Source organism: Amaranthus tricolor, chromosome 12 (assembly GCF_026212465.1).
Source record: "Amaranthus tricolor cultivar Red isolate AtriRed21 chromosome 12, ASM2621246v1, whole genome shotgun sequence".
NCBI classification, from domain to species: Eukaryota; Viridiplantae; Streptophyta; class Magnoliopsida; order Caryophyllales; family Amaranthaceae; genus Amaranthus; species Amaranthus tricolor.
Window position 1 is genome coordinate 1,714,346 of NC_080058.1, and position 15,963 is coordinate 1,730,308.

The following is a 15,963-nucleotide window of genomic DNA, read 5'->3' on the forward strand; positions in this document are numbered from 1 at the left end:
CTCTAATAAAAAACTCACAATAACAAATTGATTTTCCGAAAGATATTATTGGCTACTTTAAGGCCCAATGTCACCCAATCTACTGCCAATCCTTCAACACAAATTAGTACTTGACAATCGATATATACACAGTTAAATGTCTCAATTAATACGATTTAAAACAAATTAAAAAATAAATTTTCTATTTTAAAACCGTTTTATAAAGAGTTGATGTTCATAATAAGAGTAACAATTCCTTCAAACTCGCTTAACCCATTAACAATAACTCCCTAATAATTGATTCAATCACCATTCCTAATCATTCTCTTTTTTCTCTAATAATAAATGGGAATAAAAGAAGCATAATAATTTATGAGTCTTGTATATCTCACTTTTTGTTATTTCAATTAAGGGTAAAGTAAAATTAATATTAAACTAATATTTAAATCATAGAATTAAATGAAATTAAAATGAGATAACCTAGAAAACTTAGTGGAAATTAAATTTTACAATCTTACATAGAAATTAACTTTTAAATTTTTAAGAGAGTTATTGATTAGTCTAATAATTGCGAATTTTCTTGTATTTATCTTTGTAATACGAGTTAAATTCATACTATCTACATAAAAAAATATATTTTTTTCTATATTTTTATTAATTATCTAATATACTGAGAGTAAAAAAAATGCTCAAGGAATTAGTAAGAGTTGGGGACAAATGAAAGAAAAGGCGAATCATGTTTGCACTAATTTCTTAGCTAAACAGTCTTTAACTCACATTGCATGCGAAATCGGACAAAATGAGATATTCCGACAGCCTATTTTCTAAATAATGAGTATAGTCTCATTAAATTGAACTTAAAATATTTTTAAAAATTTTAATTTTAAGGTGCAAACTTAAAGTAAATAATCTTTTAATTTTTTAAGAATTACACAAAGTTCAAGAAATTAAGTACATATATTAAATTGATCAAATCATGTTTTCTAAAGAGAGAAAAAAGTGAGTTTGACAAATGAGAGTATATATAAAATCAATTCTCATAATTCCTCGTTTCTTTTGACTTTTTACATAGTTTAATATACCAATATGATTCTTAATATCTTTTAAATGGTGATGAAATAGTATAATATTTTTATTGTTGCAAGTCTATTGAAACGAAAATATTTTATACACAGTATATCTCTCTCAATTAACACTATTTTTCATTTTATTTCATTTTAATGATTTTACGTCATTTCTTTTTCGAAAACAATTTCACTTTTTTTCTTTTAATTTGATCGTAAATTTTTTCTATTTCCTTGATCTAAAAATACTCATTTTTTTATTCGTCCAAAAAAAAAAAGACGTAGTGTTAATCCAAACTAGAGTTACACTACTCCAAATTAGGAGTACCACCTTTATATACTTGAAATCCATTATTTGCTCACCAAACTCTATTTTCATCCACTTCCTCTCCATTTTTAGAGACCAACATTCTTAACAAAACAAAAACATACTCCACAAACCACAAACCACAAACCACAAACCACAAACAAAACATGAAATTAAACAACAAAAACAAAACCCCATTATTCTTTCATACATTTCTCTTAATTCTAATTTTAACCCTTCAATTAAACCAATCCATTTTAACCCATGCTTCACCAATCAAAACCATTGTCATTTTAGTAATGGAAAACCGGTCTTTCGACCACATGTTGGGTTGGATGAAAAAATTAAACCCAGAAATCGATGGTGTAACCGGGTCGGAATCAAACCGGGTTTCATTATCAAAACCCAATTCTCCCGTTATTTTTTACAATGATACTGCTCATTATGTAGTTGACCCGGATCCGGGCCATTCTTTTCAAGCAATAAGGGAGCAGATTTTTGGGTCGGACCAAACCGGAATTGAACCGGCTCCAATGAATGGGTTTGCCCAGCAAGCTTATTCTATTAATGGGAGTATGGAAATGGCTAAACATGTTATGAATGGATATAAACCGGAAATGGTTCCGATTTATCAAGCGTTGGTTCAAGAATTTGCTGTTTTCGACCGGTGGTTCGCTTCAGTTCCGACGTCTACGCAACCCAACCGGCTTTATATTCACTCGGCGACGTCTGCTGGAGCTACTAGTAATATCCCGGCTTTACTCGCCAAAGGTAACTCATTTTTACTTTTTAATTACAATTATCTAATAGAAGTATTTGTTAATAAATAATAAAGTATTTATTAAATTAATCAATAAAAAAGTCATAGATATTCACATCAAAATTAACGATAAAAAAATATTGAGACCAAATGACTATCTAAATTAACAAAATTATATTTGTTTAAGATGATATATGATATTTTTGCATAATTAATTTTGAAGTAATTAATTATTTTAGTATAAATAAATAAGGAATAACATAATATGAGTAATTATGACAATCTTTTATTAACTTTTAATCTAAGGAGTGTTATGTAGAGTATATGGTAACATTAGATAAATTTAAGTTGGTTCTTTGAATTTTTCTTAATCTTTTTGTGGGGATTGATTTAGAAAGGAGAAATTTTCGTTACAATTTTGTAAGGTGATAAATGTTTTTACTAATTCTTAATAAATAATTTTTTATTACTGGTAGACTAAGGGACACATATAAACTAAGTAAGATTCAATCTCAAAGTGGTTTTTAATCTAATTGAAATAAAACTCGATTCTCCCCTGATAAATAATTTATTTTTATTCGAATTGTTATTTTAACCTGATGAGAGCTTTTAGCGAAAAAGTAACAATCTAACTTGGACGAAGTAGCAATCTAACACTATGAAGTGATATTAGACAAATTTAAAGTATGATCTAAAGAAATTATATTTATTTTCGAGTAAAATAAAATTATTTAAATAGATTAATCGATCTTTTTTCATTTTGCAGTAATTATCTCTTTTAAATATTTTATCGACTTTGCAACATTTTTTTAATCAATAATTTTCTATGGAAATCTCTTCTCTCAACTCTTCTTTCTCCTTAAAAAAAAAAAGTCTTACAAAATGAGAGCAAATGATTGAGTAAAGCATCATAACAAATTAAATGGAGTGGTTAATACTAGTGAAGACTTGATTGATTAGGGCAATTGCACGTCCACATTTAGTGGAATCTTTTGACAAAGTGTGATGAACAATAGCTTCATCACTAGTCACTAGGGTTGTCTCCCAAATATTTAAGGTTATAAAGTTTTGAGCATAAATGCATGTCTATTTTTTATTTGACAGTAATAAACTATTATTTTATTTTTATTAAATAAAATACTAATTTATTCGATTAATTTAATTAGAAAAGAAAACACAACAAAATAATAATATCTACTTAGTTACCTAAATTGAATAAATATCAATAAAAAACATCAAACAATATTATATTTTTAATTATCAATAATTATTAAACAAGTAGTCATTATCAAGCGAAAAAATCGTCATTAAATATGAAAAAGTATTGGCATATAATATTGCTAAAAATATTATATTTTTAATATTTAATTCAAAATCAAATATATTAACATTTTTGGTCTCTTAAAATAATAGGGCAATCGTCGCATATTAGTGTCGTTCCTACTATTTGTGGGCCTTAGGCGAAACATAAAAAAAAAAAGCTTTTATATAAGTAAAATTTCAGTTCTTTTTTTCTTTAACTATGCATTATATAGTTTTTTTCCATCACATAAATGTCAAATAAATATATAAATTTAAGATCATATAATAATAAGAATTTATGCACAAACTAAAATTTAATAATAAGATTTAACTCAATTTAGACCCCTTAATAAGTTGGGTCCAAAGCACTTGCATCTCAAAACCGCCCTAAAAAATAGCCCTGTGCATATGTTGTTCATGTGGTAGAGCCGACTCTGCTAGTCACTATGATGACAATATCTTTATTTTATGTATAGGGTACCCACAAAGGACAATATTTGAGAACCTACATAGTGAAGGCATATCTTTTGGAATATATTACCAAAACATTCCGGCCACATTGTTTTACCGCAACCTAAGGAAGCTCAAGTACATCACAAAATTCTTACCATATGGCCTCTTCTTCAAAAGACATGCTAGAGAAGGTAAGCTCCCAAGGTACGTCGTGATCGAGCAGCGATACACCGACACAAAATCCGACCCGGCCAATGACGATCACCCGTCACATGACGTGTACCAAGGACAATTGTTTGTTAAGGAGGTGTACGAGACTTTAAGGGCTAGTCCACAATGGAATCAAACCTTGTTATTGATCACTTATGATGAGCATGGTGGATTTTACGATCATGTCCCTACCCCGGTTAGTGGGGTCCCCAGCCCGGATGGGATTGTGGGCCCCGATCCTTTCTTTTTTAAGTTTGATAGATTGGGAGTTCGGGTGCCCACTATTGCAGTTTCACCTTGGATCCAGAAGGGTACTGGTAAGCAATCTCATTAACCTTGTTTTCATACTCGTATGTTATCCTTTGATATTGTTACTAATTAAATATATATTCTAAGAAAAAAAATATCAAATTAATTTTAAAGGGATAAAGTAGTATGGTTATGGACTTTTAAAATTGCAGTATATGAATTTTTAACCTACATTTATGACTATAAAATATATTAGCCCTTTTGTATGAGACTGTCTCACCATGAGACAAGTCTATATAAAAAATCTATTATACTAAGAGTTTTTATTATTGGGCTATTTAATCTAAGTATGAGGCACGTCTCATGATGATACCGTCTCATACAAGAATTTGCGAAAATATATTCTAAGGAAAAATATATAAAATATTTAATAAAATGTAAAGTTGATACAAGATTTAAAGATGGGTTAAAACTTAGAAATTTTTACACATAATCGAAAATAACTAGACTCAAAAAAATCATAAAAAATTGGGTCAAACCCGATCGAAATTCAAACTCAAACATTTTAACTTATTTTCAGATCCATGTTAGTATTTTCAGTTCGACATTATTATTTTTAACAATGTATATGTTGAAAAGATAAATACACAATACTAGAGATAGTTTTAAAATATATAAATAAAATAATGTATTAATTATCTTTATCAAACTAAACTCTTTTTTATCAAATAATTATTATCCGGAAACCAACTTAACTGATAGTTAAGGCCCCAAAATATATTATATACTCTAATAATTATATTATTATATTAAAATTTAGTATTTCAGATATCTTAAGATGATAAAACTTTATTTATTTTTAGACTACTGATGTCCTCTTCGATTACCTTTTGACGTTCTTGCCCTCTTGCTTCTCTCGTTTCTTTTATTATTAGTTTTTTTATTTTCTTTTATATTGTAGTTGATTCTACTTATTTATTTTATTTATAGGCATTTAATTTATCTTTCCTGTATAGTTACGTCTCTTTATCGTTCTCGAGCCGGGGACTCCTTTTGCTGCGCTCTTCTTTATGGGTATGAGTTGCCGCCGTCTTTTTCTCTTTAAACTCTGTCCATAGCTTTTCTATGAGCGGAATATACAGGGTAGGATGATGATAGGTGATATCATATTAAATTCTATGTTTTTGTGGTTGCATTGAATTGAAGACCTCAAAAATCATGAGAGGAAATGCAATTTTTTTCAATTTTTAGTTGATAAGCACCAGCTCAAGGTTTGTCTACATGCATGGAGCGCAATATTGATTCCCCACTTAAGCTATAAGGATAGAATTATCTAGAAAGCAATTTTGGCTGGCAAAGGAGAAAATTAATTTTGAAAAAGAAAGAAAAAGATAAGAAATTGGATGGAAAAGGCCAAAAGGGAGAATGTAGATAGCATAGGTGACCTTGTATGGAAGAAAATACTTTTTTAATTAAGAGCAAAATAAGAAGTTAAGAACCATAAATAAGCAAAATATGGATAAAATAAAATTATTAATTATTGAATAAGGGTGAAATACTTTTTCTAAGAGAAGAACCATAATTAGGCAAATAAGGGATAAAATTAATATTATTAGTTGTTAAATAAGGGAGAAATATATTCTAAAGAGGAAAGAAGAATCATAATGAGGCAAATAAAGGAAAAAATTACAAATATTAATGGCGAATAAAGAATAAAAATAATTTTAAACAAGGAAAAAACGTTTTATCAAATAATGAAATAATACACATTTGTTCAAGCTGCACTTCTTTCACTTGAATAGTTAGAACATGAAATTTCTAACTATCATAGTTTATCTAAGAATTTTACATTCTATTAAATATTTTATATTTATTTTTGAACATTTAAAATTCAATATATATGAAATAATCAAATAAACACATTCATACATTTTACGAGAACAATCTGTACATTGTATATGTACAACCCAGAATTTTTGAAATTCTTAAGTGAAAAAAAAAAAATTAATTAAATAAACTAATTTTCAAACAATTTTATTCAAAAGTAAGCGTCCGTACCCCAAAGCTGTGCTTTGGAGCTGTTCGCAGTTACTAACTGCGAACAGCTAAGTAAATTTTTTTTTTCCTTTATTTTTGAGTTGTTTGTTGTTGTAATTGCACTAGAGACATTAGAATAGGTAATTACAAGTCGATGTATCTTTAAGGCGGCATGATTCATCGCCAAAACTCCGATCATTCATAAGTCAATTAAAATATATATGCAACAAAATATATACAAATGTTTGAAATATACAAGTCAATTAAAATATATATATATATATATATATATATATATATATATATATATATATATATATATATATATATATATATATATATGTACATAGTCGATCCAAATACACAAAAGGTAATCGTTAACGCTCATGAACCCTCATCTACCCTATCCAACTGGATTGGTCTCCTTCGCCTCCTACAATAGAAAGAGGCGTTCGCGTGACGCTCTGGCAGTGGAGGGGACTGGTACTGTGATGGCTGTGATGGCCGTGATGGCCCAGCCTGTGAGGTCCCCGCAGCGTCAACGGGATATGAATGATCCATCTCCTCCAAATGGTAGTCATAAGAAGGAGAGCATGCCATGTGCGTATGGGAGGTAGTCGGTGAGTGATGTGGGTTCAGTGTCACAAGGCGGTGGAATGCCCTGTACCAACCCATATTGGCGCATTACGCGCTCTGGCAGATGTACTTCGACAGTGTCGAAGCATATGAGTGGCACAGAAGCCCTCCACGCCCCGGAATGAATCCCCGAGTGTTCGGGTACAGCTGCGTAGGCTTCCGCTGGGTATGGGTCCCACAAAAACTAAAATACATGTTATGAAAAAGGTAAGTGATATGTTGATTAAATTGTACTAATGTTAATGAGTACTGAAATGTTTACCTGGTTGGGTCGTAGGAGGTCTAATTGATCTCGGTAGAATCCTAGACCGCTGCCAGTGTGCTTGCGCGTCCGGCGGGCAAAATTCCACCTCGAACCGTACGGAACATCGGGGGCTGGCTGTGGTGGAGGAGCAGTATCACCACGACCAACGGTTCTATAAGGTTGGCCGATAAGAATATGCTCCCACGCCTACAGCTAACGATCGCAAATGTAATTAGTATGTAATTAATCAAATGTTGATGAGAATTAAATGTTATTGTTATTACCTGTAATATGACTAGTGGTCCTGCAATCTCTTTGACGTTCTTACGGGCAGCACCACAAAGCCTCCTGTACAAGTATGCTAGGGCTGCGGAGCCCCAGCTATACTCGGCGATGTGCTCCCACGGGTCGTCAAGCAATGTTAAGTATAGGAGCCGTATTTGGTTGCCTTTTTTATCGGCAAACAACACAGCACCTATCAAATATAGGATGTACGCCTTGGCGTACCTCGAAATGGTGCCCTCATCAGCATCTCCGGGGAGTTGTGAGAAGGTTTGAACCAACCATGTGCATCGCAAACCACTCCCCTTGATCACTTCCGGTGGAGGGCGCTCTCCCAAAATGCGATGCACCATGTCACGCCAGCCTGTTAGCTGGCGTCCGCCTGTACAAACGGCACGTTCCTCTATGGGAAGCCGCGTTAGTAAGGCTACATCAAGCAATGTGATGGTAGCCTCACCTAGAGGGAGATGAAATGTATGCGTCTCCTGACGCCATCTCTCGACCAGTGCCGTGATAATGGCACGGTCAACTCTGCCGTATGCTACGAGGTGAAAGTCGTATAACCTCGTTAGCTCTAAGTATGGGATGATCCTATCATCGATCACCCATGGAACAGAATCTGGATGCCTGGTGCCCAGCGTTTCCGCATCAGACACCTAAGAATATTGAAATATAAATAAGTTACTTGTATGTACGCAATAGTAAAATGTAAATCATAACTATCGTAAACTAACCTGGGCATCCCAAAGAGGAGTACTCCTGTGCTCATGCTGCATGGTTAACACACTAGGGCCTACGGGTCCTGGAGCTGCTGGATCCATCTCCTGTACTCCTGTGTTCGAGTTAGTTTTAGTTAATATTACTATTATGTTCGTATGACCTCTTATCGATCATGGGCATGAAGTAATGTTCGTATGTACTTGCATAACTTTGACTAGTAATGTTCAAATCCATGTTCGAATTGCAAGCAAACAACTTACGTCTTCCCCCTATTATAGTGACGCGAAATGATGCCATTTTCTACATTAATACAAAGAAAATCAACATCAACATCAACTCATGTCCATACAAGTACATTATATTCATTTGATTATAATCTTTTTTGGTCCACAAATTATTCAAATCCATAATGTAGCCAAGTTTATACATATATAATACACATAATCCAAATAATAAATCAATTCATAAGTTCACAAATAACATTTCTAATACCAACATCAACATTAACATTTTCTAATAATATTCAAATAATACAACAATATTACTTCAAAATCCAACATAAAGCTATAAAAACAATTAGAAATTACCTTCAATGCTTATGGATGATTAAGATTAGTCTTGATTTAACCACTACAAACCTACATTTGAATATATAAACAAATTTGATTAAAACCCTAAAATCCAAATATACACCAAAAAAACACAAAAAAATTTACCTTTGCACAAGCTATAGTATCCCACACTAATTTTGAAGTGCCAAATTGAAAGAGGATTGCACGATTTGATGGAATGAATCAATGGTTTTAGAGGGAGAAGGTGGAAATGTCGAGTGAAGTGGGTTTTTGAATTGGGATTTTGCGAAAAACAGAAACTGATCTAATTTTGTAGATCAGGTCTGTTCGCAGTTAGTAACTGCGAACAGCATATAAGACAAAATAGCTGTTCGCAGTTAGTAACTGCGAACAGCTAGTTTGTCTTATATGCTGTTCGCAGTTACTAACTGCGAACAGCTTCAAAGCACAGCTTTGGGGTACGGACGCTTACTTTTGGAAATTGTTTGAAAGTTAGTTTATTTAATTAATTTTTTTTTCACTTAAGAATTTCAAAAATTCTACAACCCATTTTTCAGCCCAGCTCTCTCATAACCCTTTTAGAAATGGGCTGTATCAGGGTCTAAAACAGAATTTTTGAAATGGATAGGCGAATTTATAAAAAAAAAGCACGAAATAAATCAACAATCAACTTATTTCAGAAAATAAGCGTCTAATTTCCAAAACTGAGGTTTGGTGCTGTTTGCAGTTACTAATTGCGAACAGGTGCTTACTTTTTTAAAAAGGCAAAGAAGCAGTTCGCAGTTACTAATTGCTAACAGGGCTGTTGACTTTTTTGACCCTGTTCGCAATCACTAACAGGCCCATTATGCTCGATAGTGTTCGAAGTTAGTAACTGCGAACAGGTCAAAAGAGTCAACAAGCGTGTTAGCATTTAATAACTGGGAACAACTTCTTTGCCTTTTTAAAAAAATAAGCACCTGTTCGCAATTAGTTAACACCAAACCTCAGATTTGAAAATTAGACGCTTATTTTTTAAAATAAGTTGATTGTTGACTTATTTCGTGCTTTTTTTTATAAATTAGCTTATCCATTTTATAATTTCGTCATATTTCATAGTGATTAGTGATAAACAAGAGCAAATTTGTGGTCTTTGCTAGTTGCAAGAGCCAAAATTGGAAGCTTCTAGCATTCAATCATGCAAGAGTCTTGAACAAGATCTCAGATCCAGCCAGCTAAAATACAAAAAAAAAACGTCAAATCATGTGAGTGTCACAAGTTTCTACATTGCACACTGCGTTTTCTTAACAGGACAGAAGATTGAAGTATAAAATAATGTTAATTCTGTCCTTATGTTCTCTGTTATAACTTTTAGAAATTATGTGTAAAAATGCATAACGATCGTAGTGCGAGAACTTAATACGGTAACAGGAGTGATGTGGTTATCATTACGTTTAAATATCAGATATCTTTTGATATGACCCAATTATAATGCGATAAATATCGATTTGTTATTTTTAAAAAATATTTACAATGCGGATAATGCGATATGATATGGCCTTATTTTTACATTATAAATCTTATGGAATCAATGAACTGAGTTTGATTTGGAACGTGAGCAGTTTTACATGGACTTAGTTCACACTGCTTGAATCATACAGGTCGGATATTTGTTAAAATAGTTGAACTAAACTACTGTCATACGTACCCTTTATGTGAAATTTTTGCAGTTGTTCATAAGGCTAATGGACCGTATCCCACATCAGAGTACGAGCACTCGTCGATTGCAGCTACAGTCAAGAAACTGTTCAACCTGTCTAGCCCTTTCTTAACTAAAAGAGATGCTTGGGCTGGAACCTTTGAGGGTATTCTACAAACAAGAACTGAACCTCGAACAGATTGTCCTGGTTAGTTCTATTAAATCTCTAACTCAACATAATTGTAACTGTTAAGAGTATATAATATATCCTAGGGCCTTAATTATCAGCTTATCAGCTTAAGGCCCCAGAATTACTCTATCATTGTCAAGAAACCAACTCAACCAAAAGCTTAAATTAATAGTTAAGCCCATGATATTTTATACAAGAGGCCTTTCAGCTAAAAGTGTGGATGCAGCACAGGTCCTCCTTATACCTGACGCTAAATATTCCATTTGAATGAGGGGATGTTGAGATATAAATTTCTGACTTCTTGTCATGTTAGCTTCTAATACTATGTGAAGGAATCAACTCAAACAAAAGCTTAAGCTGATAATTAAGGCCCTTGAATATATTATATACTCTAACAATAAGATTTCATTTTAGGAGGGTAATAAAATAGAGTATGTAATTAAAATCATTACAACCTCCTTATCCATTTGATAAGGGTACGGTCTCTTGTCTTCCAAACCTTTTAATCCCTGTTCATAGCTTCTAATAAGTCGGATATACTGGGTATGATGATGATAATGACGATGATGGTGTAATCAAAATCATTTCTATGATCCATACAGTGCAACTACCATCACCAGTACCAATAAGACAAGAAGAGGCAGATGAGGACAGGCTAATGAGCGAGTTCCAGCAAGAGCTGATGCATCTTGCCGCGGTATTGAAGGGTGATAACACACTGTCGAGTTATCCGGAGACAATAGTCAAGGGACTGACGGTGAAGCAGGGGAAGGGGTACATGGATGAGGCAGTGAAACGATTCTTTGAGGCAGGGAAACTAGCCAAGAAGATGGGAGTCGATGAAGAACAAATCGTTAAAATGAGACCTTCCCTTACTTCAAGACCATCTAAATCTAGCACTCAACAGAACCCTTAAATTTAGAGTAATGTGCCTTGTTTTTGGTGTAGTTAGGAGCATAGCATTGAAAAAGACTGTTTATGCAAAGTACAGACAAGTATAATAAATGGTAATTTGATCAATCATCATTTAGCAAAGTTTAGTACAACACAATGCAATATGTTTTTTTCTCCGAAAACGCCTATTTTACTGTATACATGTACTAAAGTCACAAAGTAACGGGTCAGTAAGTGTCGTATGGACTCAAAAATTCGCCATGGTCATAGACAATCTTCTCTGTTCAGACAAGAAGTTTGTTCTTCATGGGTTCAGTTGGACTTGAACAAAATCCAAAATGTGTATGATTTGTGCAACAGTTTGATGTGTGTTATGTTTGTAAAAAGTGTGGTGTAGCTAGAGACTTTCCCAACTAGGTATGTTGGCAGTGGCTTCATTTATCATGGTTATTAGTTTTACCTGCATGGAGATAAATAGATCAGAAATACACATCAAAAGTGCTTGACTTTGTACATCTTCGAACCCATAAATCCCGCATAAGTATCCTAAGTGGGAGCTGTTTAATGACATTAAGGTGATAGATTTATGGTCACTTAAGTTTTAAAGGGATATATTAGTCGCGCATATTTTGCCCTTCATTAAGGTGATATAAGATAATTCAACTTTTGAATTTTCTCTTTTGAGGGATGATCATGGGTCGGGTCTGAATCGAGTCCAATCAGACTCGAATTTACAGTCAGACCCTGCATTAGTATAGGTGGATGCATAACTAGACCCGTACCATTAGTGTCTGAAAATTTTATACTCGAATTCAGACCTAGACCCATTAATTATTGGTGGAACCATACTCAGATTCAGACCCTTAGAGTTTGAGTTTTGGACCGAACCTAGATCCTCTAGGTTTGATGATCTAGGGCCTTAAATGGATCCAAAAAGAGGGTCTGGGTCAAACTTGAGTATGAAGACCTTAAACCCAAAACCCAAACACATTTTTTTGGACCCGCACACAAATCCAAATTTTTAAGGTTTCGAAAAATTTGACCCAGACCTTTAAATTAGGGACGGATCTGAAGTGGATCCAATAGCATCTTGGACACATGACCAACAGTATATAAAAACATACCACAGTCTCAGGAGCTCCAGGAGGAGGTAGTGTAATATTCTTGGGTGTAGGAACATTTTGATATGATCTCTTGTCAAAATACCAATCTGTAATCTTTCCATATGTAAGTTCTCCCTGAAAAAATATATATGATTAGTAATTTAAGCAGTGTGATTATTGATAACAACCCACTAATGGTTAATAAAAACAATTACCTTCTTGTTATAATCACAAGCATATGTATAATGGATGATGTAACTATTCCCAAGAACCACTTCCCTTGGAGGCTATAATTTAAAGTAGTTATCAACTTAATTAGTGTCAAAGCAATTAACCAAAAAAAGGTTATTTAGTTTAATTTGACGGCAAATATTTTTTTAAAAAAATAATTATAAAAAAACTTGTTTTTTTGGAAATGCGAATGATGATTAGTTTTTGTATATTTGGCAAAAAAAAAAACTGTAGGAAAATAGAAATGTTAACGAGAAAAATATTTGCAAAAAGATGATAATTTTTTTCTATGTAAGTTTTCATTTTAAAAATCTTCTCGGTCAAAAATAATACAAAAATATTTTTTTTTAGAAAATATTTTTTGGTTTTGAAAAAAACAGAACACCCTAAAATGCAGAGTCATTTTTACATATTATACCTGCACCATGAAATCTTCAATAAGATTATGCTTCACACCATGCAATGCGGAAGCTATGGCATATGCATACCTTCACAAAAAAAAGACATTGTTTGAATCAAATATTTTGCTTCCTGTCTTTTTTATGATCATACTTATTAGTTAATTTGAACTAAGTAATACAACATATCGTTATTTTAATATCAAGTGTCACCTATTTTAAAGAGATTCAAATAAATTAAATATACATTCTTATTTTACGGCAATTAAAAAAATTACTGAAATAATATACTATAAGTCTATAACTTACATTTCTTGCACCCAATCAAAAGTACTATCTGCCTCAGGATCACTCTTTATATGCAATGAAACATCCATCCATGTAGGTGCAATTTTTTTCAACAATGACTAGGACCACACAAAAATACCAAATTAGAAAATGTATTATTAATATTTGAAAAGGCTAGAAAATCGATTACTTATATAGAATATATAACGTGTACTCTGTTAATTCTTTGTTCATTTACCTTAGTTATTATAACGGGAGAACTTCCAATAGGATCCACATTCGATATGGCTCCTTTCGGGTAAAACTTCCTTATAATCTTCTCTTTTTCTTCGGGTTTGATGTAGAAAAAAGGGTATGTTATCGGATTTTCTCCTTGTATTAAATTCGGCAAAGGTTTTACGAATAGATGATCTGGTTATTCCATCAATATATAACTATACATTCAAGGTTGTGTTCGTTATAATGTAAAAATATAATTTTATTTATTGAAGAAAATTAAGGAAATTGAAATGAAGATATTAATTAAAGAATATTAAACTAAAAATCACTTACACTTCCTCAATTGTTGCATTTTCCAACCATTGAACAAATGCCCATGGTCTATTCAACACAACGTATCCCTATACACAGCAAGTCACGGTAATTTTGTTCAACAATAACAAGTTTTGTGAAGTAAATATAGGCTACGTTTGGTTCATATGTTAAAGTAGGCTTATTGTGTCAGTTATGTGGTGCTTCAACCAACCCCGACGCAGCAAGTCTTCCGTGTTGAATTCATGTCATTAACCTATTTTTCTAATTGTTTATTTTAAGACAACACAGCAAGTCACGGTAATTTAGTTCGACAACACTTGTCTAGCAAGTCTTTTATGAGACTGTCTCACCATTAGATGAATCCATATAATTATCCTATTTTTTTAATTGTTCATTTTAAGACAGTAAGTGTATATTGGGTCAGCCCATAAAGATGGTCTCACCGAAGATCTCATTTAATGGATTACTTTAAAATTATACGTAATTATTTTAAAGTTATAAATGACTGCTTTAAAATTATTAAAATCAATCACTTTAAAACTGTAAGTAATAATTTTATACTTATAAGTAATCACTTTAAAAAAATAAATTTACATTGAATTAGCCTAATAAAATTGAACTCACTATAAAATCGTCTAATTTTAAAATTTGTAAATAAAAATAATAGATCAATACAACACATCATGATATAAATTGTCTTAAGTAATCATTTAATTTTTTCAAGGACGTAATTCATAACGAACTTAAAGCCAAAGCAATCAAAACAATTAAAGCAACAAGCAAATGAAAAAAGCAACTTACTTGATCAAGGCCATTGGGAAGAGGATTCACCACAAAAGTAGGGATCTCTTTTATCAAATTATCAGCTTGGCCCGAGTGCAAAACCCAAGTAAACCCGCCCATATACGACCCGGGCAAATCTTTAACTTTCTTGTAGCAATAGTACATTACCCTAGATTGCCATTTACTATATAGCGAATCCGTTGCCGTTACCGCTACATGAAACTTCAGATTCGGGCTTACCACCCGTTTCACCTCATCAATCTTTTTAGACGGGTCAAGTTGACCCGATCCGTTTTCTTTCTTTGATAGATAAAAGATTTAACATATTATAGATAGTAAAACAAAACCCAATTATTAATGCCACTATCAAAATTATTACCCCATTTTCCGCTCTTTTCCTCCCACCACCTATATTGAAATTTTGAAAATTTTCAGAAGTGAAATCAACTTCAAAGAGAATCGAGTCTTATCTCAATAAGAATATAAATCACTTTTTAAATTCGATTTTAACTTTAATCGTTTTTTTTAGCTCTTTTTTTAAAAAAAAAAAAACTACCATGTACTAAAAAAAAGTTACACATAGATTTTGAGAGATTGAGAAAATAGAGGAAGAAAAGAAGAAGCTTAAAGATTAAAATTAAGGTAATAACATGGAAGGAGAGTGAACAAGGGTTGTTGGAGAAGGGGGTTGACTTTGATCATTGTATTTGGTACCCAGTAAGTTTACAGACATTATTTTGATTTTTTCCTCATTTTCTTGATTAAATTTTAGGAAGAGTATGATAATTAAATCATTTATAATTTGTCATTTTCGTCACGACAAAATGTAATCATTATAATATGATTGGCTTAAAATTTTATTTAATGGAAATTTGATTTGATCTAAAAGCGCTACATATATCTAATTTAATTATTTCTTTATTACTAATTAAAATCTCACTCATTTTAAAATGACGCAAAATGAATGAATAGAGTAATAGCTCCTATTAGGCCAATTTGAGTTGGTTGTGGCCATTAATTTTATATACTTTTTTTGTCCCATTGAATTA

General features: G+C 32.2%; 1 protein-coding gene and 1 pseudogene across 1 annotated transcript; one reads left to right on the top strand and one right to left on the bottom strand.

The window, feature by feature from the left end:
- The first annotated feature begins 1,407 nt into the window (after positions 1-1,407).
- Positions 1,408-11,726, top strand: LOC130796805 (non-specific phospholipase C2). The gene is made up of 4 exons (XM_057659200.1): positions 1,408-2,121; positions 3,889-4,392; positions 10,525-10,701; positions 11,286-11,726. The coding sequence occupies exons 1-4, from the start codon at positions 1,518-1,520 to the stop codon at positions 11,597-11,599; spliced, it is 1,599 nt and encodes a 532-aa protein (XP_057515183.1). The 5' UTR covers positions 1,408-1,517; the 3' UTR covers positions 11,600-11,726.
- A 116-nt stretch (positions 11,727-11,842) lies between these two features.
- LOC130797151 (hydroxyproline O-arabinosyltransferase NOD3-like) lies at positions 11,843-15,495 on the bottom strand (annotated as a pseudogene).
- Between the last annotated feature and the right edge of the window lie 468 nt (positions 15,496-15,963).